This window comes from Anas acuta, chromosome 9 (assembly GCF_963932015.1).
Source record: "Anas acuta chromosome 9, bAnaAcu1.1, whole genome shotgun sequence".
NCBI classification, from domain to species: domain Eukaryota; kingdom Metazoa; phylum Chordata; class Aves; order Anseriformes; family Anatidae; genus Anas; species Anas acuta.
In genome coordinates, this window is record NC_088987.1 from 13,883,188 (window position 1) to 13,911,162 (window position 27,975).

General features: G+C 42.3%; 2 protein-coding genes across 4 annotated transcripts in view; one reads left to right on the forward strand and one right to left on the reverse strand.

Moving 5' to 3' along the window:
• Positions 1–69: 69 nt before the first annotated feature.
• On the reverse strand, positions 70–27,974 carry KLHL24 (kelch like family member 24). Of its 3 annotated transcripts, none has more exons than XM_068692911.1 (8): positions 27,824–27,974; positions 19,863–19,976; positions 15,406–16,393; positions 10,174–10,358; positions 9,050–9,168; positions 7,842–8,030; positions 7,230–7,418; positions 70–6,077 (listed from the first exon to the last, which is right to left on the reverse strand). In XM_068692911.1, the coding sequence occupies exons 3-8, from the start codon at positions 16,323–16,325 to the stop codon at positions 5,877–5,879; spliced, it is 1,803 nt and encodes a 600-aa protein (XP_068549012.1). In that variant the 5' UTR covers positions 16,326–16,393; positions 19,863–19,976; positions 27,824–27,974; the 3' UTR covers positions 70–5,876. The 3 variants fall into 3 exon arrangements, with proteins under 3 accessions (XP_068549012.1, XP_068549013.1, XP_068549014.1); XM_068692912.1 differs by lacking the exon at positions 27,824–27,974 and adding an exon at positions 21,365–21,393; XM_068692913.1 differs by lacking the exon at positions 19,863–19,976 and having other exon boundaries at positions 27,824–27,932.
• Positions 26,173–27,975, forward strand: part of PLEKHB2 (pleckstrin homology domain containing B2) — a 367,257-nt gene continuing 365,454 nt past the window's right edge. The window contains exon 1 of the mRNA XM_068692918.1: positions 26,173–26,182. The gene's annotated coding sequence lies outside the window, so the exon portion shown is untranslated. The remainder of the gene's footprint in view (positions 26,183–27,975) is intronic.

Below are 27,975 nucleotides of genomic sequence, written 5' to 3' on the forward strand. Positions count from 1 at the left end.
AGGAATTTCCTCCCTACCCCCCCAAGCCGCCCCCTGGATCTCAGACCTGAAGTAAAGCACAGGCAACTATTCAAAAGGCAACTGTTTATTAGGTACATTGAACTTAAAAAAAAAATACAACACAACTTTCAAAGAATTATGCAAGAAATACATTTAAACGTAACAGGTAAATGTTATTGCGATTGCACTACATGACAAAGTCGCGCTCCTGCTGTCAGCACAACCTGGAGATGTACACGCCATGACTCGCACCGAGCCGTCTGCGCCGCTTCTCCAGGTGTAATCTGTGCTGCACCAGATCGTCCTTGAAGGCGAGATCAGCTCCCAGCAGACCTTAACCTTTCCCGTTTCAGTTAATAAAGAAACTGGCAAGGAAAAACACGAACTGCTGTTTTCTTCAGTCAAATCAAAGCATGATTTCAAGTGAAGAGAAAAATAGCATCTGGATAAAAGTTCAGGAGGTAAACTTTCTTTCCATGGCCAAGTAGTTCCTATTCATCCAAAGTGCTACAGGTACACCAAAAAGGGAATGACCCACATAGGTCTAGCATTTACATAAATGAAATTAGTAATAGTATATTACATTCAAGTCTCTTGATTTCGCTTATTGCTGTGCTGCATCATATTACTGCTTTGTATGGTGTATATTGAACAAGATGCTCACAACTGACAAGTCAGCATGTTCAGAAACAGAGAACTGTACATATTAAGGACAGGAAATCAAAGACTGAACTCGAATCTTGTCACTAAGGAGTGCTGAAAACAGCAAAGAGAAAAAAAGAAATTTCCCTAGATTCAGTCTGCCATAGCACTGCAATAATGAAAGCATTCTAGGTGCAATCTAAGCAACAGGTTTAACCGTTCTATTTCTCTTGGAAGGACATCAACAGTCCAGATAGTAAGACCGATCCTAATAAACAGGAAGAATAATCCAAACTCTTTTTCACAACAGATAAAAATGTAAGTGAATTCAAGGCACAAATAATTTTTCAATATTAACGCGTTATTTTCTTTGGAACTAATGACACAAAGGAAGCCATAATTACATTATCAACACGCTGTACAAGGGGCCTTTTTATATGCCTTACTCAGAACAGTATTATCATAAAATGATCAAGAAACTATTCACACATGGATGTGCACATAAACAGGAGTACAGACTGGAGCATTTCAGTAGAAAAAAGTTCCTGTAGAGTTCTCAGTAATTTTATCAGGGCTATATACTTTGAGTAACAAATTTATGCATAGCATTAGTTATGGAAGAAGCTGACACAAGGACATGGTGCATCTGGTTTGGGGCCAGGATGAGGCTGCTTACTGTTTTGTGGTAACGCTCGCAGCACTGACATGACCATGATAAACTGAACGACAGTGAGATGGATATTTATTAATGCCATATGAAATCATGGAACTTGTGGAAACTTGTATACTAGATACATAAATAAAAAACACTGTTTGGCCCCCAATCAGATAGCAAATTTTTGCATAAAAATCTCATCTGAAAAAGATTCTACTTTATAGAACCTTTATATATCAGATTTTTTAACCAGGCACAACAAAACATTTGATTTGTACTTTCTTGTATTCACAGGTCTACATTCAGACAAAAACATTCATGTTGCCTCACAGTGATCACACGTTAATGCTCTTGAATTGGTTTTTGCCATCTTCAGGCATGGAATAAGAGATATACTTGTCCAGTTAGGCAAGTAGGAGAAATGAACCATTGCATTTCCTGAACATTGCCTCTAGAAGCCCTTGACCAAGTATGCATCTTTATCTGAGTTAGGAGTCTCAATAAATGGTATTTTTTACCAACTGAGTTCCAGCATCTGTAATTGCAAGCTGAACATCCTAGATGTCTTTGAACATCCTAAATGTCTTGGTTCAGCAAACCTAGAAAATGCACAATCCCTTGTTTTCTCTTGCTGTCATCCTCCCCTCAAGCTACTCTGTGGTCTCTGTGGAGCTGGAGCAAGTTCACAGCTCTACCTACCTGCTACAAGGCGCAGCTCCAGCACACCCCTGTGCCTTGCTTGGAAATTGAGAGCAAGTGAGACTGCTTTCTCTTGTCCTTGCCCATCAAATAAAACAAACAGAATAAATTGAGCTCTCATCTACAATAGGTGGTAATAAATAGGTGGTAAGCTCAGCTATCTGAGGAAGAAGCTGGAGCAGCCAGCTGTGCCCCTGTTCTCAAGCACAAGTGACCATCAAGCACAGGTAATCAAAGCTTCCTCTGTGAGCCTGTCAAAGTGAGCACCTCCAGTTCCTGCGTCAGCAGCCTCTGAGTCTTGCAGTGGTAAAAACCTCATTTATAAAGCTTGAATGAATTATCATAAAGGCCCATATCAGCATCATTTGCATTAAAGATACCCATGAAATAAGCAGCCTTTGATGAGAATTGCATGGGTAATTAATTAAAAACAAACAACTATGGATTCTTGCTGCTATAGCCTGGAAAGCACAGAGCTTAATTGACAAAATGTACATGAGGCCCATACTGTAAAACTAACTGTCTAGCAGTACAAATGGAAGAGATGCCACAAGTTATGCCTTTTTAGGCAGTACTAAGAGGGGAGCCTACAGCTAAGCCAAATTATTATCAGGCAGCATTGTATGCTTGACAACCGAGACAAAGGGATGCAGAGGCTGTCCAAAAGCAGGTGGCCATGGGCTACGCTGCAATACAATACTCAAGCTTTCCATACAGAGCCTTCTCAAACCCAGGCCACAAGGCAAGATCACCTTTCTTCTCAGTTAAGATCATACTGCTAAGAATAGAAGGATGCCTCATGAAGTTTCAAGCAGGAAGTAGTGGATAGCAAAATGGAGAAGGAAAACATTCACTCTGGTTTCTTTTTAAGAGTGAAACACGTAACATTTATCTGTTTAGTGGAGTGAGATAATAGCCAACTCTTGATTTTTGTTCTAGGTGTGACTTTGGAGACACCTGATCCCCTCTTCTTGTGCATGGTTAAGCTCAAATTACATCTTAAACAGGTGGCCCTGCTTTGGTGCCAACCTGTTACCATGCATGATGAAAGTCTTGATTATACTGAAAGACATTCAGTTTTCTCTCCTGGCTGAGAGGAAAACAACAAAACATGCAAACAACACAACTTACTGCTCAACCACAAACTATCAGCTAGAAAAGTCAGAGTTTTAATCTTTGAATCCATCTACACCTAAATGAAATGCATCAGAGAACAGGTGACTCAGGAAAGCAATTTCCTGAATAAAGCATCCTTCTAGGAAAGCAGTACATTTTCATTAAACCAAAGTTGAATTGTTCAATTCTAGTACATCTAAAAATACTGTTCTAAACAGAGCAGGTTACAAGTGAAAATTACTTACAGATTCAAACCAAAAGACTTGTTTGTTTGTTTTGAGGAAATCATAGTATGAGTAACTGCCCTTTCAGCAATACTCCACGCCTAACTGTTCAGCACTGAGTACAGGTTCAAGAACTGTAGCTGTAGAGGAAAGCTTCTCTTTACATTTCTGCATTTACTGGTTCATTAAACACTTTCATTTTCAAAAATAGGCAGCAGTACATAATTAAGAAATTTCAGTTTATAGCTGTATTTTCAAAACCAGAAAAAGCTGTATTTACATAGTGCAGTATTATAACCAGGTTAAGAGATACCTATACATTAAATGACGCTGAATCAAGAATGTTTAAAAACAGTTTAGCATGACAATCAACATCACACATCTTAATACAAACGAGAAGGAAATCAAAGGAAGGGAGAATACTTTTCAAACCGCATCTCTAATGAAGTGCTCCTATCATTTTTTACATTGTCATTTACAACAATAGCACAAACTATACAGTGTTAGTATATAACATCATTAATTGGGCAATTACTATTGCTATTGATGGACCTTATTCACAGGTACTGAAATAACCTTTTCAAAGTAACACTTGGCAAGCAGGCACAAGAAACTTAGAAAAGGATTAAATTTAAGTCTTATGTTACCAAATGGCTTCCTATTCAGGGCATTGTGAATGTGTTCTCAGGGACCCATTTCCTAATTACATCACTGACATGCAGAGATTTTATCAATATTCTTAACATATACAAAGCAGCGTTTGGTATTCAGCCCAAAACTGTTATTTTCATCCTTTCCTGAGGTTACAAGTTAATGCATCACAAAAGTGCAGCTCCTAGTGCTCTTTAAAAGTCACGACCATATGTTACTGAAAATGACGACTCCCAATTTGGCATAGCTTCACTGAGGGTCAGAATTTCCATCTCATGAAGAAATACTCTGGGAAAACAGATGGTGAAGAGAGTCCAGAGGAACAAACGACGTTCCAGAGATGGTGCTTGTTTTCACCCTCCTGAGCAAGCATGTAGACCAGAACCCTGAGGCCAGGGTGCTTCTGCAGGAGCCTTACATTTTTCTCTGCCCTGGCACTGACCGATTTCCCTACTGGCTGCTGTCCTCAGAATTCCTTTAAAAGGGAGTTCCTGAGTTTTTTGGTGATTAATAGCAAACTGGTACATAGAAAGTACTATACATTTTCCAACTCTCAAGTGCTATCTCAGTTCTCAAGAATTTGTGCCTCAGTTGTATAACTATACTGGAACTATGAGACAGAGTACACAAATATAAGGAGGACTTTAAAGATTAAAGAAATACCTTTACTACAAAAAAAATCTGGGTTGAAATACAGGCACTTTCTAGGCTTCAAAATTAGCCAAACATGTTTTGTGGGAGTTACCCTCACATGGCTATGTGGTCAGCTCCACAGCTCTTTTTCTAGTGACACAAGGGACCTTTCCAGGACCTCTTCCATCTGTGGCCAAGCAGCTTATACAGTAGTCGAATTGAGTGATTGTCTGAAGGAAGGCCAGAAAATACTTGGTGGGTAACTCCACCATCTCTGCAAATGACAGATCTGGAAGACCAATTTGTAAGCTGTAGGGTACAACCTGAGTTCCTACCTCTTCTACCAGGTAATTTATAATGCAATTCAGAAAAGCGGTAGAATTCAAAGTTCTTTCCTTTATTCCTTGAGTAGTTTAGAGATGCTTCACATTGAGCAGAGAACAAACCCAGCAACTTCCAGGCTTTAGTCATATTATTCAGGAAGTTAAAAACCAGGATTCCAAATCTGCTTCACAGATGCATACCTGCACCCCAGTAGTCGCTAGTTTTCCATGTCATGTAGCCTTGTACTTCTGACAAGCATTTAGTAACACTATGAATAAGGTCCATAGTGTTAAGGTATGCAATCAGCACTGTAGTATGTTGCAGTGGCTCACAAAACCACCAAGATGTCACTGTTCTCCTTCAGAGAAAAGCATTTCTCAAGTATTCTAATATTTGTCCTATGTAGCTCAAATCATCCCTCCGCCCCCTCCCCCCTTTTTATTTAAATCCCAAATCATGCATGATCTTAAAATCTATTTGGTTAAGCCAAATAATCTGCTTGTAAGAATGCTTTGCATATGTAATTAGACAAGCTTTTTCTTAACTGTAATTATTACTAGATACTTTGAAAATTTATTTGCTACATATTTTTTCAATTAGCAGAACCTGAAACCTTGTAGGTATTGCTTCTTAGGACACAGGCACAAGTGCTTGTGAAGGCACTTTCCCAAAAAGCTTCCAAGATTTTAACTACTTAACACACATAGGGCAACCTCTCTGATCACTAGTACAACATACTCTAACTATACAGATTTGTAGACTAGTTTTAATTTAAATTAACCCCTGCTTTTTTTTTTTAAAGGCACAGGATACAATTTTCATGACACTTAGGAAAGGGCATTTTCCCACTTCAGGATTTAAAAACCCGTCTTGCAGCAGACCATTGGATTCAATCCTGCCATTTCCTCCTCCCCCCCAAGAAAAAAAAAAAATTACAGTTTAAAGCCTTTTTCATTATATCTATGAATCGTCACACAGCCGTGATATGATACTGGCCTGGGCATAGCTGCTACTCCTGTGATAATGCCTGTTGCAGGATCATAGCAAAGAATAGTGTCTGTGGCTTCACCATTTTCTCGTCTTCCACCAAGGATATAGATTTTTCCATTACACACAGACATGCCACAATTCTCCTGTTTCAAAATATACAAGTGAATACATGATTATTGAAAAAAACAAGATCTCAATTCCTGCACGTCTACCCCAGTTGAAGGACAGCATTGTAACTGCCATTTGTAAACAGACTGTTTGTTATTTTCTAAAAAAAGAAGAGCAGAAAGCTCAGCAGTTGGGGAAAGCAGCAACACAATCCTACAGAAAGGGCTATTTCAGGTCCAAGCCTTCAATTTATGTAGCTCACTCAAGGGATACAGTGGAATACAGCTGAATATCATACTCAGATGACCATTTAAATAGGTGAGATAATGAAAGGGGAAAGATAACAAAAGATTTTCAGAAAAGGAACCACAGCAGGTACTATTGATGCAAAAAAAAAAAAAAAGAGAACAAGCACTTTGGAGGAGTAACAGATAAAGAGGGATGTAAACAGGGGATAAGATAAAAACATGACTAAGAAAGAATGAGTAGGAGGTGACAACACTATGTCATATTTGAGACAAGAAAGTTAAGAGTTTTATTTTTTCCTTAAAACCAGTAAAACAGAACTGAGCAGAAAACAGAAAAGAGAGGGAAAGAAAAAAAAACATCTTTGTCAAGGTAGGAACAGCAGAGGAGGTGATTGTCAGATATTAAAGAACATAGGGAAAACTCAACACACACACACACTGAGGGGACACTTTTTTTTTAAGTGCTGCCAAGTATTCCATAAATTGAAGTGATACAGCTCTCACTGCTTAAGTCAGATATTTCATGCTAAATAGTATTTTTTTCCACACTGTAAACACATCCTTCAATGCTTTTTGTTGCATTGAAAGGCTTTAATCAACTTAAAGGAAAGTACTATTTTCAATCTAAATTAAAAAAACAACATGTAATGGAGCTTGACAGAGATCAATTTCTAGACACTTAAATGTTATCTATCATACTGTTATAGTGTCATCCAACAGTAACTGCTCTCAAACAAAGATAGTGCTGGCTAACTGACATTCAGATGAAACACTACTAGTTTAGAAACTCTTCTGTGAGGTTTTGAATTACATAGATGAAGTAGAATCAGAGATGCAATTTTGCCAGGGCTAAACAAGTCTCTATTCATTTCCTGTCAATATATTCATGTAAAAAAAAAATTACTTTTCAGGCATCTACAATCTTTCAGTGTTTATTACCTGTCTGCTGAATGTATTCTGTACATGTATCCAGTAGTCTTCAACTGGATCGTAGCAGTATATTGCCTTGGTAAGACCACCAGCAACATAGATCAGATTGTTTAATGACACAGCTGTAATGCACCTTTTCGCAATAGGGATAGTTGCACGGAGCAACCAAGAATTAGTATCGGGATCGTAGGACTGAACCTGAAAACAAACAGGCACATGGTATTAGAAGTCTACTTGAAATTACAACACAGCAGACCCACAGAGATTATAACAAGAATCAGTAACTCACCAAGAGAATTAAGTCAATATTAATTTAGGTCCATATATCAATAACATCTTTATATGCACTGTATTTAACACCATTTTCCCAACACTTTGATATAAGCATTCACACAGCTCACTTAATGCATGAAGCCAGTGACAGTACCCATGACAGAGACCAAGTAATAGCACACTAATGAGACCAAGTCACAAAATATTAGTTAATGTTTTCTACTACATATTTTTGTACTGTAATTCCATCCCCCACTCAAACTGATTAAAACAGATCTCAGCACGATGTATTTTTAAGCCAGCATTTCCCTTTACTGTGGATAGAAGATACAACCCCAGTTAACCAACCTTGTCAGAGCACGTGTTGTCATCAGGACCACCCCCGATCACAAACAGTTTGCCAACACAGCTTGTGACTGCTGGAGAGCTCACAGCTTCTTTAAGGGGAGCCACCTCTGTCCATCGATTGGAAAATGAATCGTAACACTCCACGCTGCTGAGGCGGTTTTGCCCATCATATCCTCCAACAACATATACCTATGCAAAGTGGTGAAAAGTATTATTTCATTATTAGTTATTACATTTAAATATTCAATTAATTTAATGCTGCAGAAATCCTAATTTGTTATATTAGTGAAGGGGTACTATTATTAAAAAGATTGGTAGGCCATATTCTTTATAATAGTTAAAAACTCCCAGGTGAGTTTCCATTCAGTCAGACGTGGAAGAATACTGCAAACAGACATCCAAAGCATAGCATTATAAAACACAGAAGCTTGCTACTTGAATGGCACTTGGAAGAGAAGGCACTTCTCTGCATTTCACTTGTTAAAGATTACATTCAGCAACAGCAAAAAGTCCACCTGCACATATCTTTGCTTTTCTCCTTCTTCACCCCCTACCTTGCTTACAAAGATATTCCTTCTCAGTTCATAAGTCTCCTTTCTTTCCTGTTGCTTCTCTCATACTTAAGAAGCAGAGTTCGTTATCATTTGTGTCTACCTTCTTCCCTTCACTTGTTCCATTTCTAAAAAGAAATGCTCCAAGGGGCAACACACACACACCTTCCCTAAGTTTCATTAACAGATTCAGTTGCTTTTACGTAAAGGCATGTATGCCTTTAAAATACATTAAAAATTTCTATCTTCTCGTAGTAATATATTCAACTTTAATATAAAATAGTAAATAGAAGAGCACAGAAATGGGTAACAGAAAGCAGTACTGCTTTAAATAACTACATAAACCATTAAACTTTGAAAGCATTTTTGAAATGGACAAATCCTGATATATGTTTGCCTGCAAGGAAGTTGCTTCTTGGAGATCAGTTCAATGAAAAGATCAAAGAACTGTTGACAAGTAACATGATTTTCATATCCATGAATAGCATCTGACTGATCAAGAGTACAGTTATTTAAAGCATTATTTTATTTGAAAATATGATTTGATAGGGAGTGCAACAAGGTAAAACTAAATATGTGCATGTATGTTTTTCTCCACTATTTTCTTATACATGTAGAATATCACAGCTAAATAAATTATAAATATACTTCTCTTACTTTACCAAGAAGCACAGCCATTTTATGACGCCATCTGCCTTTATTTAAGGAGGCAACTCTGATCCAAATGTTAAGCTGAGAGTTATAAATCCAAACATCCCGACTATTGATTCTTCCGCCTTTAAAAACAAATATGTCAATCTGAATAAATTCATGCTTGAATGAGAACAGTCAACTTCCAACATGCCCCTCCACAGTGTGTAATAAAATTATATCCTGTTTCAGCAATACAGATCTTTATACTTGATTGGAAAAATCAGTTTCAGTGGATTTAAAAAAATAAAAAGATACAGTAAGTTATTTTATGAGGAGTGGCTGAAGAAGCTGGGGTTGTTTAGCTTGGAAAAGAGGCAGCCCAGGGAGATCTTACTGTATTTTACAGTTACCTGAAACAAAGTTGTAGTGAGGTGGGGATTGAGCTCTTCTCCCAAGCATCAAGTGAGAAGCTGAGGGGAAATGGCCTCAAGGGGAGGCACTAGGAGAGGTTTAGGTCAGATATTAGGAGAAATTTTTTTACTGAAAGGGTTGTGCAGCACTGGGATAGGCTGCTCAGGGAAGTGGTTGGTCACCACCCCTGGAGGTCTTCAAGAAACATGTAAAAGTAGAACTTAATAGCATGACTTAGTGGTGGACTTGTCAACACTAGCTTGAAGGCTGGACTTGATGCTCTAGAGGTCCTTTCCAACCTGAATGATTCTATGACTTTACTTCTGTGAACCATAACATGCTGATATCATACTAAAATGCATTCAAATCTCAAGAAATAATCTAATGGCTTTTTGCCCAGATTTCCTTCAGTATCACTATCTGGATGAAACACTCCAAACAGTTATCTTAAGGATTCATGCCTCATGACACATTCTTAGCTGTTACCCTCTATTTGATCCATGCATCCACTTTCTTTGTGGAAGTTTTGCTCAAATGACAAAAGGGAGACAGATTCTTTGGTTAAACTAACATATGGTACTTAATATCTAAATTATCAGCTGTACCATAACATCTACCCTTCCTAAAAGGCTGAATGAGAGGTGTCTTAAAACATTGCTCATTTTCCCATAAAGGCTGGCATAAATATATCCCCAACTCAGGTGCTTGAAATCAAAAGAGTCAAAATGATTATTCACCTGAAACAAGAATATCATTCCGTAGGGCACACACTGCATACTCGGACTTGGTAAACTCTGGAAGTTTAGCCAGCGACTTCCACTCTCCTGTTACAGGATCGTAGCACTCGGTATATGGCAGGTTAAAGCCTCCAACTCGTTCACAGCCTCCAACAACAACTATCACCTCTGAATAACCAGTTGATCTAAAAAAGCAAAAACAGAAAACTAAGATGTTAATGTTATTTATTAGAACATGAAAGTCAAACAGCACTGTCTACAAAAACTGCTTAAAAAGTAATAACCAGAAAGCTTACTATTTGCTCCTATACCATCCCTCTCTCCTCTAACTACTCCCCCCCCAAACTATGACAGGTTTTCATTGCTTCCTCTTGTCTCATTATATGAGATGTTAGCACACAGACCTTTTTTTTTTTTTTTCATACATGGAGTCACACTGCAGAGTAGTCTAGTAAAGAAATCCCAACAATTAAAAATACAGGAAGCCCACAGTCAATAGACTCTGGGTGCATAGAGATATCAGAAAAATGTTCGAGGTCTTAGACAATTAGGTGAGTAATCTGTTGCAGAACTGTAATTATCTATTCTTCACACTGAAACCAGTCCCTGTTCCCATCAAATGTTATGAAATTTATAGCACTTCACATTATTCAAGTATTACACAATTTAAAACACCTCTAAAACGTTTAGGTTATTTCCTGGAGAAGGAAAACTGAAGGCAGAGTCATCAAAATAAAGAAGAGAGAAAAAAAATCCTAGAAACAATGCAGTTTAAAAAAAAGCACCACAAATATAGAAGAGTAAGTGTAGTGACAGACTGAGACATTAAGGAATGCTAAAACAAAAATTCACCCATAAAATGAGAACTAGAACTTGGTGAAAAGTTTAGCATTAGACAGTCTGCAGTACATACAAATAAGCTTTTAAAATTCTGTTTCATGTTCTTTTTATCCAACTAGCCTGATCCTTCTGCATTATACATATTCCATATTCACAGTAATAGAAACTCATTGTATTTTAATCCACATTTGAATGTACCATCTTTTACATACAAATCAAATTATGACTCAATTTAATTGTTAAAACCTGTAAGTTATTAGCATTTCTCAAAATCTACTCTTTTCAAGTTTTTTTAAAAAGAATTCTGTGCTGGTAGTTATTTCAAGGACTGTCGTCTACTAACCAAGTATAACAATGCAACACTGACTTGATTTTTAGTAAGCCTTTTTGTTGTCCTGTGTTTTCTTTCAACTTTGATCTTTTTAACTTTGATGTCTAAATGAAGAGAGAACTCATTTGTATCATTGCTGCGGACTGCAGTCTCCTCTCAAAAAATCTCCTTTTGATTGTAGTTGAGATAAATCTCATGATCTGTATCCAAATTTCCTAATATGTGGACTTACACACATACTAGCTTATAAAACCCAATGTCATTTCCCCCATTTTGAAGCATCAAGAACAAAAATAGCTCTTATTTTCCTTGTCACCACACATCATAAGTTACATTTCACTTTCTTCTCCAAGTATTTTACATAAAGACAACAATAAATGAAAATGCACTATAAGATTATGCAGTGGAGATCTGTAACAGAGGAAGCACGTTTACGCACCTGAACTAGTCAGAAGAAACACTCTCTTCAGCTGCTCAGCTTTGAAGCGACACAGGTTCCTGGTTTCTATGTATTTACTGTTATTGTTTTTAAGAGGAACGACTCTGAAAAGAATCTCTCAAAGATTAAGGGAGGGGAACTTTCTGTGCCAGCAAAGTATTACCCAGAAAAAGAAAAGAGCTTTCTCAAGAGCAAGATATCTGTCTCAATTTGCCTAGAAGCAAGCCCAAACATATCAACTAACTGCACATACAGAAGATGTTTGTTCGTTGATTGCTTTTTAGACTAGAACCAAGGCTTTGCTTTAATGAAAAGCTTACTGTGCTAGACTAGCAATCTTTATTTTAAAATTAAATGAAAAAACTTGGATTGGATAGGGCTCTTTATGAATTGCAATGAGAGTTTTGCTCTTTAAAGGAAATATTAGTTCAGTAGAATATTTTAAATCCACAGGAATAGTGTTTTCTCAAAATTTTATTACCTACATAGCCATATAATTACTTCAGTTAAAAAAAAAAGTAAAAATTTTCTGTTACTTCTTAAAGGAGCCTTGTACTGCAGAGGTTTTAAAGTTAGATCAAAAAAGCCTTCTAGTAGGTGACAGAGGACACATCAATTAAAAAAGCATAGGGGGGAATACACACAAAGAACATACAGGCAACATCTAATGCCAGAAAAGAACTAATGCTGTATATGAACGGAGACTAGAAGCTGCCATTCCCAGAGAAGACATGATCTCAGCCAGCAGTACAAGAAGCCCTCCTTGTAGCACTCAAAGGTAACAGTGAGAGCAGAGTATCAGAGGTGAGCTAAGACAGGCACTTAGGAGACTCCAGGAGAGACCCTGTGGTTACTTAGGGGTCAGATAATGGAAGAGTGGAAGACGGATAACAGAATATCATAATCCAGGACATCACAAAAAGAGGTTTCCAAGGGGGTCCAGAGCTGTATGCAGACTTTTAGCCCAGGTGACAATGCAAACCATCACTGTGTTAGCTGGACTGAAGAACTTCCAGTAATTTGAAGAGATTCCATTCGAAAACACTTTAAACTCAGGAGATAAGTTACAAGGTTTTTAAGTTACTACGTTTTCTCCTGTTAATTCACTTGTGTAGCAAATGGGATGACAAACGTGCAGTGAAATAAAGTCATCTCCTTGGAGAAAAAACAAGGAATTACATTAAAACTTTACTAAAAGCCAAAAAGAATGTGTTGAGATGTATAAAAGTTGTAACACCTAACCTGTTAAAGTGAACATTCACACCAGACATCTTTAAAGGAGCTGTGTGATTAAAGAACTCATGGGTATGTGAAAATCTGAAGATAATTTGAGCCATGCAGAAGTAAGAGCCTGCTTTGTTTTGTATATGGAAAATCATTGTTGCTTGCTGCTTCACCTTGGCTTGGAGATTTGCTGTGCAGCACAGCCAGCAGGGGACAAGAGACTTGAAAGGAGTGAGACAACCTCAAGATGTCACTGTCATTTCATGAATGTAACTGGGAAGAACTTCAGAAAGACCTCGTGTGTTTGTCAACAATGGCTAGTGGCATACAACATTAAAAGAGTGAGCAGGTTACCCCATATTTTAAACTTTTGTTTACTTCAAGTTAACTCTTTAGTAGCTTAAAAAAAGTTAACCAAAAATGCAATCTACACTGTTCTCCTAAAAAGAAACATGTAGAATCCACTCTACCCATAATTGCATATATACCCATACAAGGAATCACAATTAATTTCTGTAAGTTTCAGTAAAAGCATTGGTTTGGAAGCTTCTGATCCTGCACAGTTTCACTTTAGAAAGGGTTCATATATTTAAAAAATATTTAGAGGAAGTCAAGAAAGAAAAAACCTTCCCAGTGTCCTTTCCTCCCTAAAACCACAAGAAACACCCAGAAAAGGTGTGATGAGAACATCAGCAAAGTGGGACCTGGTAACTGTTTTACAACAAGACCTCTTTTTGCTATAGGCAACCAAAACAAATAGGCAACAGAAGCAAATGACAAAGAACTATTTCATGAATGTAATATAGAAAAGGGGAAAAAATCCTGCTGGGAGGCCAGCCAGTGTCTCTTTGTAAATTACTTCTCTCATTCCTGCCTACTCAAATTCAGTGTGGCTTATTAAGTCCAGCAGTGAAAACACAGACACCCACCCCAAAATCACCTGCATTATACAAGGAATTGAATTTACAAATGGGAATGCCATTGTGAGTCTATTCAGAACCCCAGGTACATATTCATATACCATGTACTCTGAGAAAGGTTTTGGGTCTAAGCAAAGGTGCTTCGCTGTTTATCAAAGTGAATAATAAACTTACAAACACCACGCCAAATACCACGAGATGCAGCCCCCCCTCCAATTCACAAAACAAGGTCTTTGGTCTAAGCTCTCAGATCACCACACCTCCCCCCGCAGGTCCAAGCTCAGGGAAGGCTTCTGAGACTTGCCTTCACCAGTTGCCAACCTGCAGTAAACCAAAAGCCTCGACCCTCCATGGCACCATACTGCTTTGAAAGCCAGACAGCAGGGCTGCAAGGAGTTTAAGAGGAATTTCTTCTCTCACAGCAGGATTCAAGACTGGAAAGCCACTAATGGGACAAATGGTTTCCAAATGTTTTTTGCCCTATAGGAAGGCCTGTAACACATGCCAAAAAAATTAAGGTTTCCTGCACAGTCACCGCACAGCAACCACGTATGACTAAGAATAAGAATAAACAAAGAGGAGTAACTCCTAACACAATCTAACTGTTTGTCCAGACTAGATCATTGCATCACCTCAGCACAGCACATGATTTTAAAACTGCAATTTAAATCAGCTGGAGTTAACAAACTGTCATGTCAACTACCAGGCAGAGGTAAAGCTCTTACTGGGAAAGTTCTCTTGGGGGCAGGGGGAGGATCATAGCCACCACTGACCATAAATGCCAGGTATGGTCTTCCTCTTGCAAATTCAGTCACCATTTGCATTTTTGTGACACATTATTAAGGAGCAGTAATACTGGATTATTCAAATGTCATGGAATAAGTATGAAGTATTTCAGGAACTGTTTTGTAATTCTTTAAAAATGAAAGATACAGTTTCTTTATAGTTCAGAACCTGTTGTTCTGTTGTCTACTGCAACTTTTTATACTACTCCATTCGTAAAGCATTCCGCAATGCAACATGTTCTGTATGCATATCCTTATCCATATCCTTTTTGGCACACTGTGCACTTAACTGTTATAAAAAGAAAGAAGTTTGGGAAATGGAATTGTTTACTTGCTACAGCATAGTAAGCTGTTTTCAAGATGTTACCACTGTATGAAATAAGATGTCAGCCAGCAAACATTAACCTTCAGAAAATATTTTACTTACAAGGTCAAATAGCTGAACTTACCCGAGTGGTCATTTACTCCATAGCAACGGAACGATCTATGCAAAAAAACTCCTTTATTTCTATTTTGTAGACATGTGTGGGCTTCATGTGTTGTGGGGAAGTACACAGGTGTAACTGTAGTGCTCCAGAACAGAGAATAAAATTGTCTGAAAAATATTTTTGTTCTGGGAGTGTATACCAAATATCTGTACATCAAACTGTGTCCTCCTATTACAGGAAGAAGTCAAAAAAATTATTTCCTCACCTGCGTGGCCTAGTCCTGGGAGACATCATCTCATTTCCAAGGATATGGTACCGCCGGGCTTCGTGCAGCAGCTGATAGCACTCAGGGGAGTTCTGAATCAGCTGGTCCACCTCTACAGTCTGAACAAAGTAGTTTGGGTGTAGTAGTGGGAGCCTGACATGTGTCAGCAGCTCATGCAACACTGGTCTTCGCAACTCAACTGCCCGGTACACCCAGCGCATGACAGCTTCAAACACCATCTCTTCCTTAGTGATCACCAGTTCATCACTGCAAATGTAATCAATAAGCTCATCTTTCCCCAGCTCAAGGAACTCTTCATGCTGGGACACGTCTTCAAATGTCTGCAGCGCGAAGTTCCTGCACTTGGTGAACAGTGTCTTGAGCGAGTGCGTATCGGCAAAGCGCTGGATTCCCAGGCAGTTACAGGGATCCAGCTGCTCCTCCAGGAACTTGGCACAGGCATCACGTAAAACACTGATCTGAAAGAGGCTGGATGTTTCAAAGAGATACTGCACATTCTCTGTGGTGATTTTCACCTTGCCAGTGTACACATACTGCAGAAAGCAATCCATGGCTTCGGCTAAAATGCCGTTGATCTCCACCAACATCTCTCTGCTTTCTCTATGATCGTTGCAAAACATCGCTCTGAAGTAGCTGCTGCAGGCTGAGAGAACTGCTCGATGGCAGGGAAACTCCCGTCCTTCCACACAGATAATGACATCTGTGAACAACCGGCTGTCTCGGAATTCATTGAAGATCTGGAGAATGCTTTCAGCATGTGATGATCCCGAGGAGAAGTCAAAAAACTCAGGGCCTGACAACGATTTTGGGTCCATTTCAAAAACTTTCCGCTTGGTTGCAGGGGAATCTCGTATCCCACTATCCTCTCTATTCAGTCTGCGTCCCAATATTAGTACCATTGTTACATTAGTTGGCTATAGAGTCATTGAGAAAAGTTGTCTGAGTTTCTCCTTTGCAGTGCTACGGTCTGAAAAATTAAAACACTTCAGTATTCAGTTTGGTATATTCTACATCACAATAATTAGACAAGACACTTGTTTGGTCACTCTAATAACTGGCACAAGTTTTGACCTTTTCTAGAGGTGACAGATATTACAGGGCAAATGACCTTGTGCAGGGCAATGCAGCATCATCTGTTGTGTGTTAAATATAAACCATACCCTATGCAATGTACATATATTATGCACAGGCATTATTGATGACAAATTCTGTCTGTCCCAGCACCGCAGGCATTGCCTTAGCATTCAAGATAAATAAAGTGAGGCCTCAGCTCTCGCAAATCACTTTACTGACAGAAACCAAGGGCCTTCCTGGATAAAGATTCAGAGCTCGGGCTTTTCTCATTCTTTCAGTGTAATCCTCATTTCAGCTGGAGCCTCCACTTAACACTATCAAAAGGTGAAAAAAATAAGAATTAAATTTGCAACATAAAAATTCAGTTGAGATAATAATGAAAATAAAGGAGTGATTTATATTGATCATAATACAGCTTTATAACACTAGTGTTTAACAACCTTCAGTTACCTCAATGAACAACTTGGACTGTAAGAACTGTTTTTACATTTTTGTTCCTTACACCTAGAAGTTAGTTCACTGATAAGATTTAATCAGTTATGAGTGTAAACCACTAATGTGCAAAACAGAATGGAGAAAGGATTAAGTTTACTTGCATAAAAAAATACTGAAACTTGGGACCAAGGGCAATTTACTGAGTAAAGGCAGGATTTTCTGTTTTCTACTAGCAAAAAATTACTAGCAACATTTCTGCTCACTTTCCGGTTTCAAGAACATAGTGTACAACTTCCCCCAGCACACAAACACACAGTAATACTATCAGAGTGCTGAAGTTGCAAAAATACTGTGTTAGTAAATGCCAAATCTCAAGTTTTCAGGTAAAGAAAATGCAGCTGATTCTGCAGATACTGCATATTAGACGTAACATGATCAACCAATCAAGCAGCAACAGGGCTCTTTGCCTCTCCTGAACTTTAAAATGAACTCAATGACTGCCCACCAAAATATACTGAGGCAGCAAGAAGCTGGGCAGAACGCCCACATGGGGCTGACACAGATGCCACTCCAAACACACTTCCAAGTCTAGGAAGACATATACTGAATTATTTTAAAACTTACAGAAGTATTTATTCCCTAAATAATCCAAGAGATTATGTTCAGTTTCCCTCATTCCCCACTTACAGCCAGTAAACATTAGCACCTCACTCAATTTTCATTTCCTGACATGCCAGTGTCTTTCAGAGCTGCAATTACCCAATCCAAATCTGGCTGCACCATCGCTTAATATAGAATACCCAAAAAAAGAAGGCATTGTTCCTTTAAAAAAAACATTCTTTTAAATGAACACAGCACCTTTAAAAGATACTGTCTTTATAACGACCAAGAATACATGCTATACATCTACTTGTTGAGAAAAGATGTTTCTGAATTCTCATTTTCCATAAAGAATTTCTCACACACATTTACACAGATTCTTGGTACAGCTCATTTATCCTACAAAATACTTCCTTTAACTTGAATTAAAATGAGATCAAGTGTCACTTCACTGTCTGAAAAACACTGTTGTGATGAGCATATCCAGTATAATCTCTGAGGCAATCAGTTAACAAGGCATAATTCCACAGCCTGATCTGCAACAGATACTCTATCCAAGATATTTCACAACTGTTCTACCCCGTAATGACGCAGGCCACATAAAAACCAAGAACAACAACCACCACTGCTGCAGCCACCCTCTCAACGGCTCTGTTGTTAACACCCTAACCCTTACACAGGGCTCAATCTGCAGTTAACTCCACGCTACTCAGAGTGAGAAAGAGGGCAGAAACAAAGCACCAGCAGTAGAAAAGGGAAACAGACCTATGAAAACAAACAGTAAAGGCTTGATTCTGGTGTCAGTTTTAAGTCAGAATTTCACTGAAGTTAATGGAGCTTTTCCAAAGCAAAGCTAGCCTGAAATCAGAAACAAGACACTGGCATATTGCATGAGAGGGGGAAAAAACATGTTCAAAAAATCAATTACGTGAGCAGTTCAAAGTCTTAAAAGAACTGCATAATGCAATCACTACAAACAGAAATAAAGCCTCTGGGTAAAGACTGCTCACTGGAAGAAGCAACATCACCTTTATGCTGGGAACTTGGAATAAGACAAAATTGGTCAGCAAATGATGGTGGTTCTGTTTGTTTTTTAAATGCCATAATGGGTTAAAGAGATGAGAGACCAAAAAATCCACAGAGCAAAAATTAAGCCGGGGATAAATACCATGTCATCATGGGTAAGAGACCAGAATGGAAAAAGAGTTGTATTCCACTGCAGAAAGGACTGGTTTTGTATATACTAGGATTCGATTTCTACCCAGTTAATTACTTCTGTCGGTTTGCTTAAACTAAGTAATTATGTAAGACTATAACACTACCACATGTTCAGCTCCATCAGACATGCCTACAGTTCAGTTTTCTTGCAAATCTTGCTCTGGCAGTCTTAAAATGCCACTACTTCCAGCTGCCTGCCCCATCTTTCAGTCTCATAGCTGGCAGAGAAGAGGGGAATCTGTGCCTGATGCTGAGCTGTCTAACACACAAAGGGGGACAAAAGACATACCTGGCTGCATCTTCAGTGTATACAAAGGTAACTACACATGCCTGCAGACTCTGCATTAGAAAACATTTTTGGGGTAACTTTCATACTGAGATCTCTACAGTAAGTTTAGACAAAGCAGAAAAAAAATCCCTAAAGGCAACTATTGGAAATTATTACAAGATATATTAAAAAAAACAGAATGCATTGGGCTGCTTGTCTGAGTAAGGGACACCAAGAAAGGACCTTAAACAAATCAATGCTATCTATTCAAAAGAAATGGAAAGGAAAAAATAATTACACTTACATCAACAGGTTTTAAAAATGCTTTAACGACATGGCTCTTACATGAATATTACCTGCACACACATCTGTAGACTAAGCTGGGTTTACTGAAGATCAAGTTCTTCTACTTCCTTAAGGTCTACCTTGTTTGTGGGCTTATCTACAGAAGAGGTTCCTCAGAAATAACCTCAGGGTAGCTGTCATTCTGAGGTCAGTAAACCAGGTACACACAATGTTTGCCCTGACACCTTGTATCAGTAAACTGTTCCTGTACAAATTACTTTGTTACTCTGAACTCATCCTGCCCCCACAGCAACACCCCCATGTTTTTTTATCCCTCCCCTTTCCTCCACAGCTCTGTCAACAGCTAACCACGTGCTGGCTGATTTGGTTTTGTTTTTTAATCGCAGAGCCAATTGGGCTCAGAAGCAGAACTGACGGAGAGAAACAGGAGAAACGTGCAGCCCGCACAGAGGCGAGGCTGCTGACAAACAGCTCGTCAGCAGGCGTGCCTGAGCTCTCCCTCAAAGCTCGCCCTAAGGGTGCAGTTTCAGAGTACCTGAAGCTGAGCCTCTGCTGCTGCCAGGGGAGGTGGCTTCCACCCAGTGCCGGCACCCGCTGCTCTCTCAGGTCAACGCTGGCGCTTGTGTGGCATGGCAGGACTGGCGACCATCTGTTCAGGGAGAAAAAGGAGGTGTTGGGTACCTGTGGCTACCCCGGGGAAGGGCAAGGACCGTCCCCAGGCCCCAGCACTGCCACAGAACATCGCGCCTGCTACCTGGCACGGTATTTTTAACAGATCTCCTGAGGCAACGCAACCAAAGTCAGAAAATGAAGTTTTCTCCCCTCTCCATCCCGAATCCCAGTAACTCCAGTGCAGGTCTGGCTAACAGCTTCCAACAGCTTGACCTGCACACGTGCCTCGTCTCAGGTGTACGGACACCACAGACACCAGTCAGGGATTGTTATCCACTGCAACACGCTGCTAAACCCACAACGTGTGCTCAAAGTTCTTAAAAAAAAAAAAAAAAAACAGACAGAAAAAAGTGTAAGCTTTCCCTCCAGTAAACACAGCATTTCTTTTTCCTTCTCTGTGATGTATATAAAGATACCGGTTTTTAGGGACTCATTTATTACCATTATTTATTGTTTTGCAGGAGAAATTTAGTGCTTGGATGACACTCAAATCTTCTACTACAATGTAAGTCACTGCTATGGGTTAAAAAAAATATTCTGAATGCCAAGATTCAGTAATAAACAAGGTCATGACACATAAAAAGCTTAAGTGTCCTCAAAAATCATCAGGCAAAAACAGGAACTGATTTGGACATGAGACTATGATTAATTAAGTCCAAAAAAAGCCACACACACAGGCAAAAAAAAAAAAAGGCAACAGAGTAAGAACACCTTTATCAGGTGCAGATTTTAAGCTAAGTTTTTGGTAAACGAGGGGCAGGCCGCCACCGGCCCCGCTCCCTCACGGGCGGCGCCGACCCGAGCACAAAATGGCGGCGCCCCCCCCCCCTCCAGGCGCACGCGCGCCGCCGCCGCCCGCTTCCCTCGCCCCCAGGCGCCGCGCGCACGCGCGCCCTCCAGCTCACCTTCACCCCGCGCCGCCCTAGCGACGGCCCCCCCGCGCCCCGACCAATCCGCGCCCAGCTCCGCGCCGCGGCCCCGCCTCCCCCCGCCCGCCCGACCAATCAGCGCCCGCGGGGGCTCCCCCCCCTCTCCTCGCCGTCCGGGGGGCGCGGGGAGGCGGCAGCGGCGGAACGGCCGCGGGCACCGGGGGGCACCGGGGGGGTCCGGGACCGCCCGGCCCCGCGCTCCGCCGCCTGGGCCCCGCGTGTGGGACCGAGACATCCCCACACACGTACACACGGCATCCGGCACGGCACCATCTCTCCGCCGGCCCCTCCGCCGCCGTGCCCCGTGCCTAACGGGCCGGGCCGCGCCGCGCCGCCCTCCGTCCGCCCCCGCCTCAGCGCAGCGCCCGGTGCCCACCCCCCAGCGCCCGGGAGCCCGGCGCTGCCAACCGCCAACCGCCCCCCGCCCCGCACTCACAGCCGAGCAGGGGCCGTGCCGGGCCGCGCTGCGCTGCGCCCCGCGGTGCTGCTGCCGGTGCCGGTGTCGCGGCGAGGCTCGGAGCCGGGCGCTCGGTGCGGTGCAGGAGCGGAGCGGAGCCGTGCGGGCCTCTCCCCGCCGCCGCCGCCGGTCGCGCTGCCAGCGCCGCTCAAAACAAAGGGGCTGGCGGGGCACGTGACCGGCGGGCGGCACCACGTGACCCGCGGGCGGCTCTGGGAGTTGTAGTCCCGTGAGGGGAGGGGGGAGGGGGGGGCACTGCACGGCCCCCGCCCCGCAGGCCCTGTCCTGGGACCCCCCCGGGCTCCCCCCGGCACCCCTGGTACACAGCAAGCACCAAGCACCGAGCCCCAGCCCTGCCCGACCTCTATTTCACACTCCCCGGTGGCAAAGCCCCGAGCCCCCCTTCGAAGCCCCACACAGCGCCCAGGGTGGTGTGAGGGCGGCGTGGCTGTGGCGGGGGGGCTGCAGGCAGGAAGGCCGGACCCCGTGCCACCGCTTCAAGGGCAGGTCGCAGCCTGTCCCGCAGCCCGAGAGCACTTCATAGCCAAACTATTTGGACAGCGGCCCGCGCTCCGGCACAGGCCGATGGAACATGCCTGGGAGTATGGAAATTTATTTTTGCTCTGCCCTTTAGCATAAGCAAACTCGCAAGTCCGCGGCGCGGAGTAAGAAGGCGAGGGCAGGGACGTGCATGCTTAAATTAAGTTCATTACCGGGCACTAAATGAGCCTTATGCAACCCTGCGGAGCCGATGCCGGCAGGTAACGCTGCGTTTTGCTTCCTAGAAGGACGCCCGCTCCGTACTGCCACTTCTGGCTGAGGGAAAGGAAATGTGACATCTCTTAGGTGCCACCTTCTTCGCTCTCCTAAATTCTGGGGATCAATCACAAGCACAATGTACCTTTACCACAGGCCAGCCCTGCCAGTTCCTGCCTTCGCCCTCCACCGGGAGTGCACGCCGTGTTGTGCTCTTTGTGGTGCCTGACAAAGCTCCTCCACTGGGGAAACCAACTGGAGGAGCAAAAGGTGCTTGGGGCTCCCAGCTCAATCCGCACCGGAGCAAACCAGCCTCAGATTTTCATAGGCTGCATAAGCTCTGCTTTTCCCCCTAGTTGGGCAAATTGGAGCTTTGCAAAGCAGAATTAAAATCCCTAATTAAGAAGCTAAGTTTCTAAAAATAGACTGAAGATATCAATCGATTCTGGCATGCAAATTGTTTTCACTAAGATCTTAAAAAAAAGAAGCCTTCAACCATTTTCCTGCTGCAATAAAACTCAGAACTGCTTAGGACATTTAATTATAACTGAGACAGTTCAGTCAATTTTTTCATCTGCTGCAAGAATGACCCCGAACTATGTAAACAGCAAACAAAACCAACAGACACTTCACCTTGTTTAGTACATTTGCATTACAATAACTTATTTCACCTACTGAAGATAGAGAAATTAGTAACCTGAAGCGTTACTTATTACAAAGATATTAAGTCCAAAAAGTACATGGACTAATAAGAATATTTTTCCCTCACAGAACTTTTTACCTGCCATCCTTTTGTCTGCCCCAGTCCTCTGATTCTTTAACTCCTGGGGTTGTTACGACTGTGTACAGATCACTTCAGAAAACAGAAGAGGGATTAAAGGATGAGTCGTGGGAAGGAAAAAAAAAAAGATATCAATGAGTCAGCTTGAAGGAGCTATCTGCAGGGAGTGTGTTTACTCCAATCAAAGCTGCACGTGGCAAAAATACCTTGTGTGAAGAGGGTAAATGGGGCATTTAAAATGAAAATATTAATTAAAAATACTCATTGAGCAATCAATTGTTTCATAATGTGCACATGTATGCATGCAGTCACATCCAGGCACTTCCAGTTCTGAAAGCCAACGTCACCGAAATTAGGGATAGCTGAGTTGCTATGACATCCTATTGGTCTTCATTCCTCTGCTAGCAGGGGCATTGGTTGTTGTTTTTCAAGCTGCGCTGAGCATTTCTCTCAAAATAAGCAGTTGTGTACTGCGTGAGAAGATGAAGCCAATTATTAAAGATTACTCATTTCTATAAAGCTTTGTTAATACTTTTTTAACAATGTAAATGACTTGTAAAGCATTTAGGCCAATATTTTCAGAGGAGGTCAGGGATTTTGTAGATTTTGAGGTATCTACAGCTGGCCATTGGAAAGCTCTACACTAAAATTAGAAGCCTACTTGAACATTCTGGCACGCATCCAGTGCTGTTCATGTGTTTTTCTGGCGGTGTTGTATTTGAATACCACCGCCGTCAGGCACTTTTCACACACATTTCAACAATGCAGTCAGTGCGCCACCTAAACGGGTCAGTGCATTCCTCCGGATGAAGACGTTAACTATTTTAAGAAGTCCTGTGCCAGTATGGTCCTGAGAATTTTCCTCTGTTGTGGGGAGCGTCCGAACTCCTTATTGGGCTTTTCTAAAATTTAGCGAACCCCGATGATCCTCAGGTAGTTCGTACACACAGAAAACAAAACCCAAAGACAATCTGTGGTTTCTTTTAGTAGCTATTGACTGCTCATGGACACCTACCCTAAAAAGTTCAAGGAAGGTCTCTGAGCTGAAGGAAGGAGGAGATGAAGGCGAGCCACAGCCACCACAAGCTGAGTGCAGGAAGCTGGAGGAGAACATGCAGTGAGGTGATAACTGAACACCAAACCCCTTGCACCGATCGCTCAGCAGGGAGAACAGAGAGCAACAGAGACCACCTGTAAGTGAGCAGCATTGAAAAGCCTCGGTGCAACACAGGGATTGTATGAGAGCAAGAAGAGAGTGAGAAGAGACATTAGAGTTGAAGGTAGAGAACGCAGGCAGGTAATGACTGACCCTGCCTAAGCAAAGGCAGGAATGTCCCGAAGAGCTGCGCAACACAACGAAGCGAACACCTCTCAGCTCCAGGAAGAACAGCTTCTCGCGTTGCTAGTAGTTTTAGTGGACAGGAAGCTTTGAAACGAAAGGTGTGTGAAGTGACGACATCCCTGTACGTCCTGACGCAAGCTGGCACAAAACCTAAAAGTAGCAGCAGCAGCCATTCAGCACGATTACAGACAGTCAGCACTGAGCAAAAGGAAAGGTGACATTAACAGCAATTTGTGAGGAAGAGCAAAAGAGTGAGTTCAGTAACTGTTGAGGAATTTACTTTTTGAGTATGCCAGGAAAAAGGGCTGACTAAGTTGCAGTATGTGAAAATGAAGGAAACAGCATTGAAAGAGAGACTGGATTTTGATGAGGATAAAGGGACAGCAAAGTCTCTTCCTGTGATAAAAGACCTCTCAAAGGAGTACAGGGAATACAACAAACCTTGCTAAATTCTTTCCTTTGACTGTGAATAGCTTTTAACCATCATCCTGCCCAAAGCTCTGTGGGTTCCATATGTCCCACTGACTGCTGTGGATAACCAGCAGGTACCTGCGTTTCAGCGTGGAAGGAGGCTTTCCAGGACTGCTCCCTGTCAGCCTCTCCTCCCATCACCTGTTTAAGACAGCAGCTGCACCAGGTAACGCCATCTCTTGCCAAAGTGGCAGGATGAGCGCAGGCCGTGTCCCAAGGAGCAGAATGGGACATCCTCCATGGCCACATGCAGCACTCAGGGCTGGGGCTGGGGCTCAGTCCCACCGCCCACATGCTCAGCAGCTGCCTGAATACAGCAGAGAAGGGCTACAGGCAGCACGTACCGCAATGAAGGACGAGACCCACTTGGCAAAACATCGGCGACGCATTTACCAATTCAGCCCTGCCATCAGCACTGCGCATCCCCCTCTGCATGCCAGTCCTTGCTGGGCAGCCCAGGCTCCAAGCCCATGCAAATCCTGCTCTTCCTGCTCATCCCAGCAGCCTTTCACCACTGCACGAGCCTCAAAACAAGGTCCATGGGAATAGTCCTCCCATGCAGAGAGGAAGTGTCTTCTTTTCCACCCAGTATCTCCCATCTCCCAAGCATGGGAGAAGACTGGGAGTGGAATTCCAAAGCTGAGAAGAACGAGTGTTGCATCACCGCTGCTATTAACACGGAACTATTTCCTTTTTATGGCCCTTACCAAGTACCAAGAGAACATGAAAACAGTGCCTAACCCAGCAAGACAGGGACAGGATCTGCCACTGTTTGTCTGGATCTTCTCTTCAGGGAGAAAAATGAGGCAGAGAAACAAAAGTTGTTTGAGCTCTCATTAGCCACACAGGCGAAGACTTGAAGGGAGCTGCCCTTGCAGAATGGCAGAGAGCTGACACCCGCAGTCACTGGCCTAGCACAAGAGTGAGCGAGGTACCTGCAAAAACAGTTCCCTGAGCAGCAGAGAAAATGTTCCCACCCAGCCCCGTAACCACAAGCCCAACCACAGCTCCTTCATGTTTGCATTAAGGGCAATAGCATTTTTTCACTGATTCCTACACCACAAGCCTTCCCTTTATGCCACGCTGCGGCAGAGCACTGCACAGCTCTGCCCTTCAGCCACACTTAATAGCTCTCTCCTCAAACCATCTGCCAATGCTGGGACCAATTAATAGGCAGGAGCATTGCACCTCTTCATCTATAAGACCTTCAGGCATTTCTCAAGTTAAATAAATCCTTTCTCCAGTCCAAATGACTGTGAAAAGCTTTGTCTGCCAGCGAAGCAGAATATAAGGTAGGTTTCCTGAAAACAAGACTTCGAACTGATGTGCGCGTGCCACTGCGTCCCCAGTTTGGGAATCTCAGACTTGCAAAGCTACCAGTTGGTAGCATCTCTGGTGCTTGCAGATCCATGCCACCAGCTCCTTCTGGCTCACCTCCGGCAGCAGGGTGAGGCCCATACCCGTTTACCCACCGGTCAGCACGGACCCAGCAGTGGCCACGGGTCCCAAGCCGCCAGCTGCAGGAGCAGCCAACCCACGTGCTGAGCAGGTCCGCACAGCGGTGATGCTGGGGCAAACCTCCAGATGGCCTTTGCCACCTTACAGTTTGGGATACGCCTTCACTTTGGTCCTTAACAAGGCCCAAAAGGTAAAGTTAATCTGGGAAGAGTTAGTTCTGCAGGTGCTCCGTGATTTTTCCCTCCTCTCTTTGCAGCCATGTGTGCTCACTGGCACTGCCCCTTTCTACCACACGCACAGCTGCCTTTTTCTCCATTAACAACATTGCCATGCCAAGCAGTGTTTCTCCAAGATGAGTGACAGGACTTGACTCTCAAAAGGCAGATATCAGGACAACCGACAAGTTTGTTCTTAAATCCCAGGCTTACTGCCTCCAGCAGAGCAGCACAGAAAAAAGCCCCCTGTTCTCCAGAAATTACTGGTGGGACTACCCAGCCTGAGTTCCCAGCCCCGTGCCCTTTGTCTAAAAGCAGGGGCTGCCCTGGGCATGAGCGGACAGGGAGCGATGTGGAAACAGCTGCTGTGTGGATGCAGCTGCTTTGGAAGGGCACACAAAATCCCTGCCCAGATCAATGCCCCGGTCACCGACTCCTTCGTAAACAAGGTTTGGAGACCTGCTCTGAGGCCTAAAATGGGACTGCTCCTGGACCTGAAATAGCTCTAAAGCAAAGAGCCGTGTGCTTCTCTACGACAGCTCAGCTCTGCTCAAAGTGCTAAGCCAGCCTGCAGCGACTGCTGATCGCTGGTCCTGGACAAAGGTTTGTCTTAGGAAGGCAAAAAAGAAGAGGGCAGCCCATGTAATCCCAGGAAAAACACCCTTAATGAAGGTCTGCAGATTCCAGTGCAGTAGCCAAATCAACATGTTGTTTTGCCAAGGAAACATTGTGAAATCTGTGGTTTACTCTTTGATCCTAAGCCTTCCCTACGCATCTATTCATAAGCAGTATCATTAGACAGAAACGATCGTAAAAATAAGATTGGTCAGGTGGTGAGCTTCTGATAATAAACAGATTCTTTTCTCATGCCACGGCCAACTATTAGCCTTTTGTAGTATACATCAATCCAGAACTGAATCTTGAAGGAACAATGAAATATGTAAAGTACTGCATAGAGTATGACAGGTTTTCTTAGCCTTTTTCATTAAGATTTTTATGTATGAGACAGTATTTTGTAATTTTAAAAGGAGAGGAGAAGTGAAACAAGGAACAGGTCATTACTGTAGACAGGAAGCAATAAAAAGGCAAATACATGTCTCATTTCTCTAGATACTTGTTATATTTATGTTATTTTTATATATTTTTCCTAAAATAAACCTATTAATATCAATCCTTTTTTTTTTTTTTCCCTCACACTGAAGCACACTGACAAGAGTATGAAATTTTGAAGCTCTTCTGTCTTTCCCTGGGACAGGTATCAAGGAAACGGAAAATGCATAACGAAAATTCTCCATTTTCTTTTTAATGGGAAAACTACATCTTTTTTTAAATCAGTATCAATTGGCAGAAAAATAGAAGTAGCATTTCCAGGGTTAAAATTCTAACATTAGAAGTGACAAACGTTTAAAAGTTACCTGCGTCCTCAAGCCTCTGATGGTTTGGTCTCCTCTTTCTCCAATGCCATACCTCCCAAACCCACGCGCAGCCGGGCACACCTCGGCTCCCTCCCCGAAGCTCGGTGCCACTTAACGCAGGCGGCCGGCCGGGCTCCACCTCCTGGCCCTGA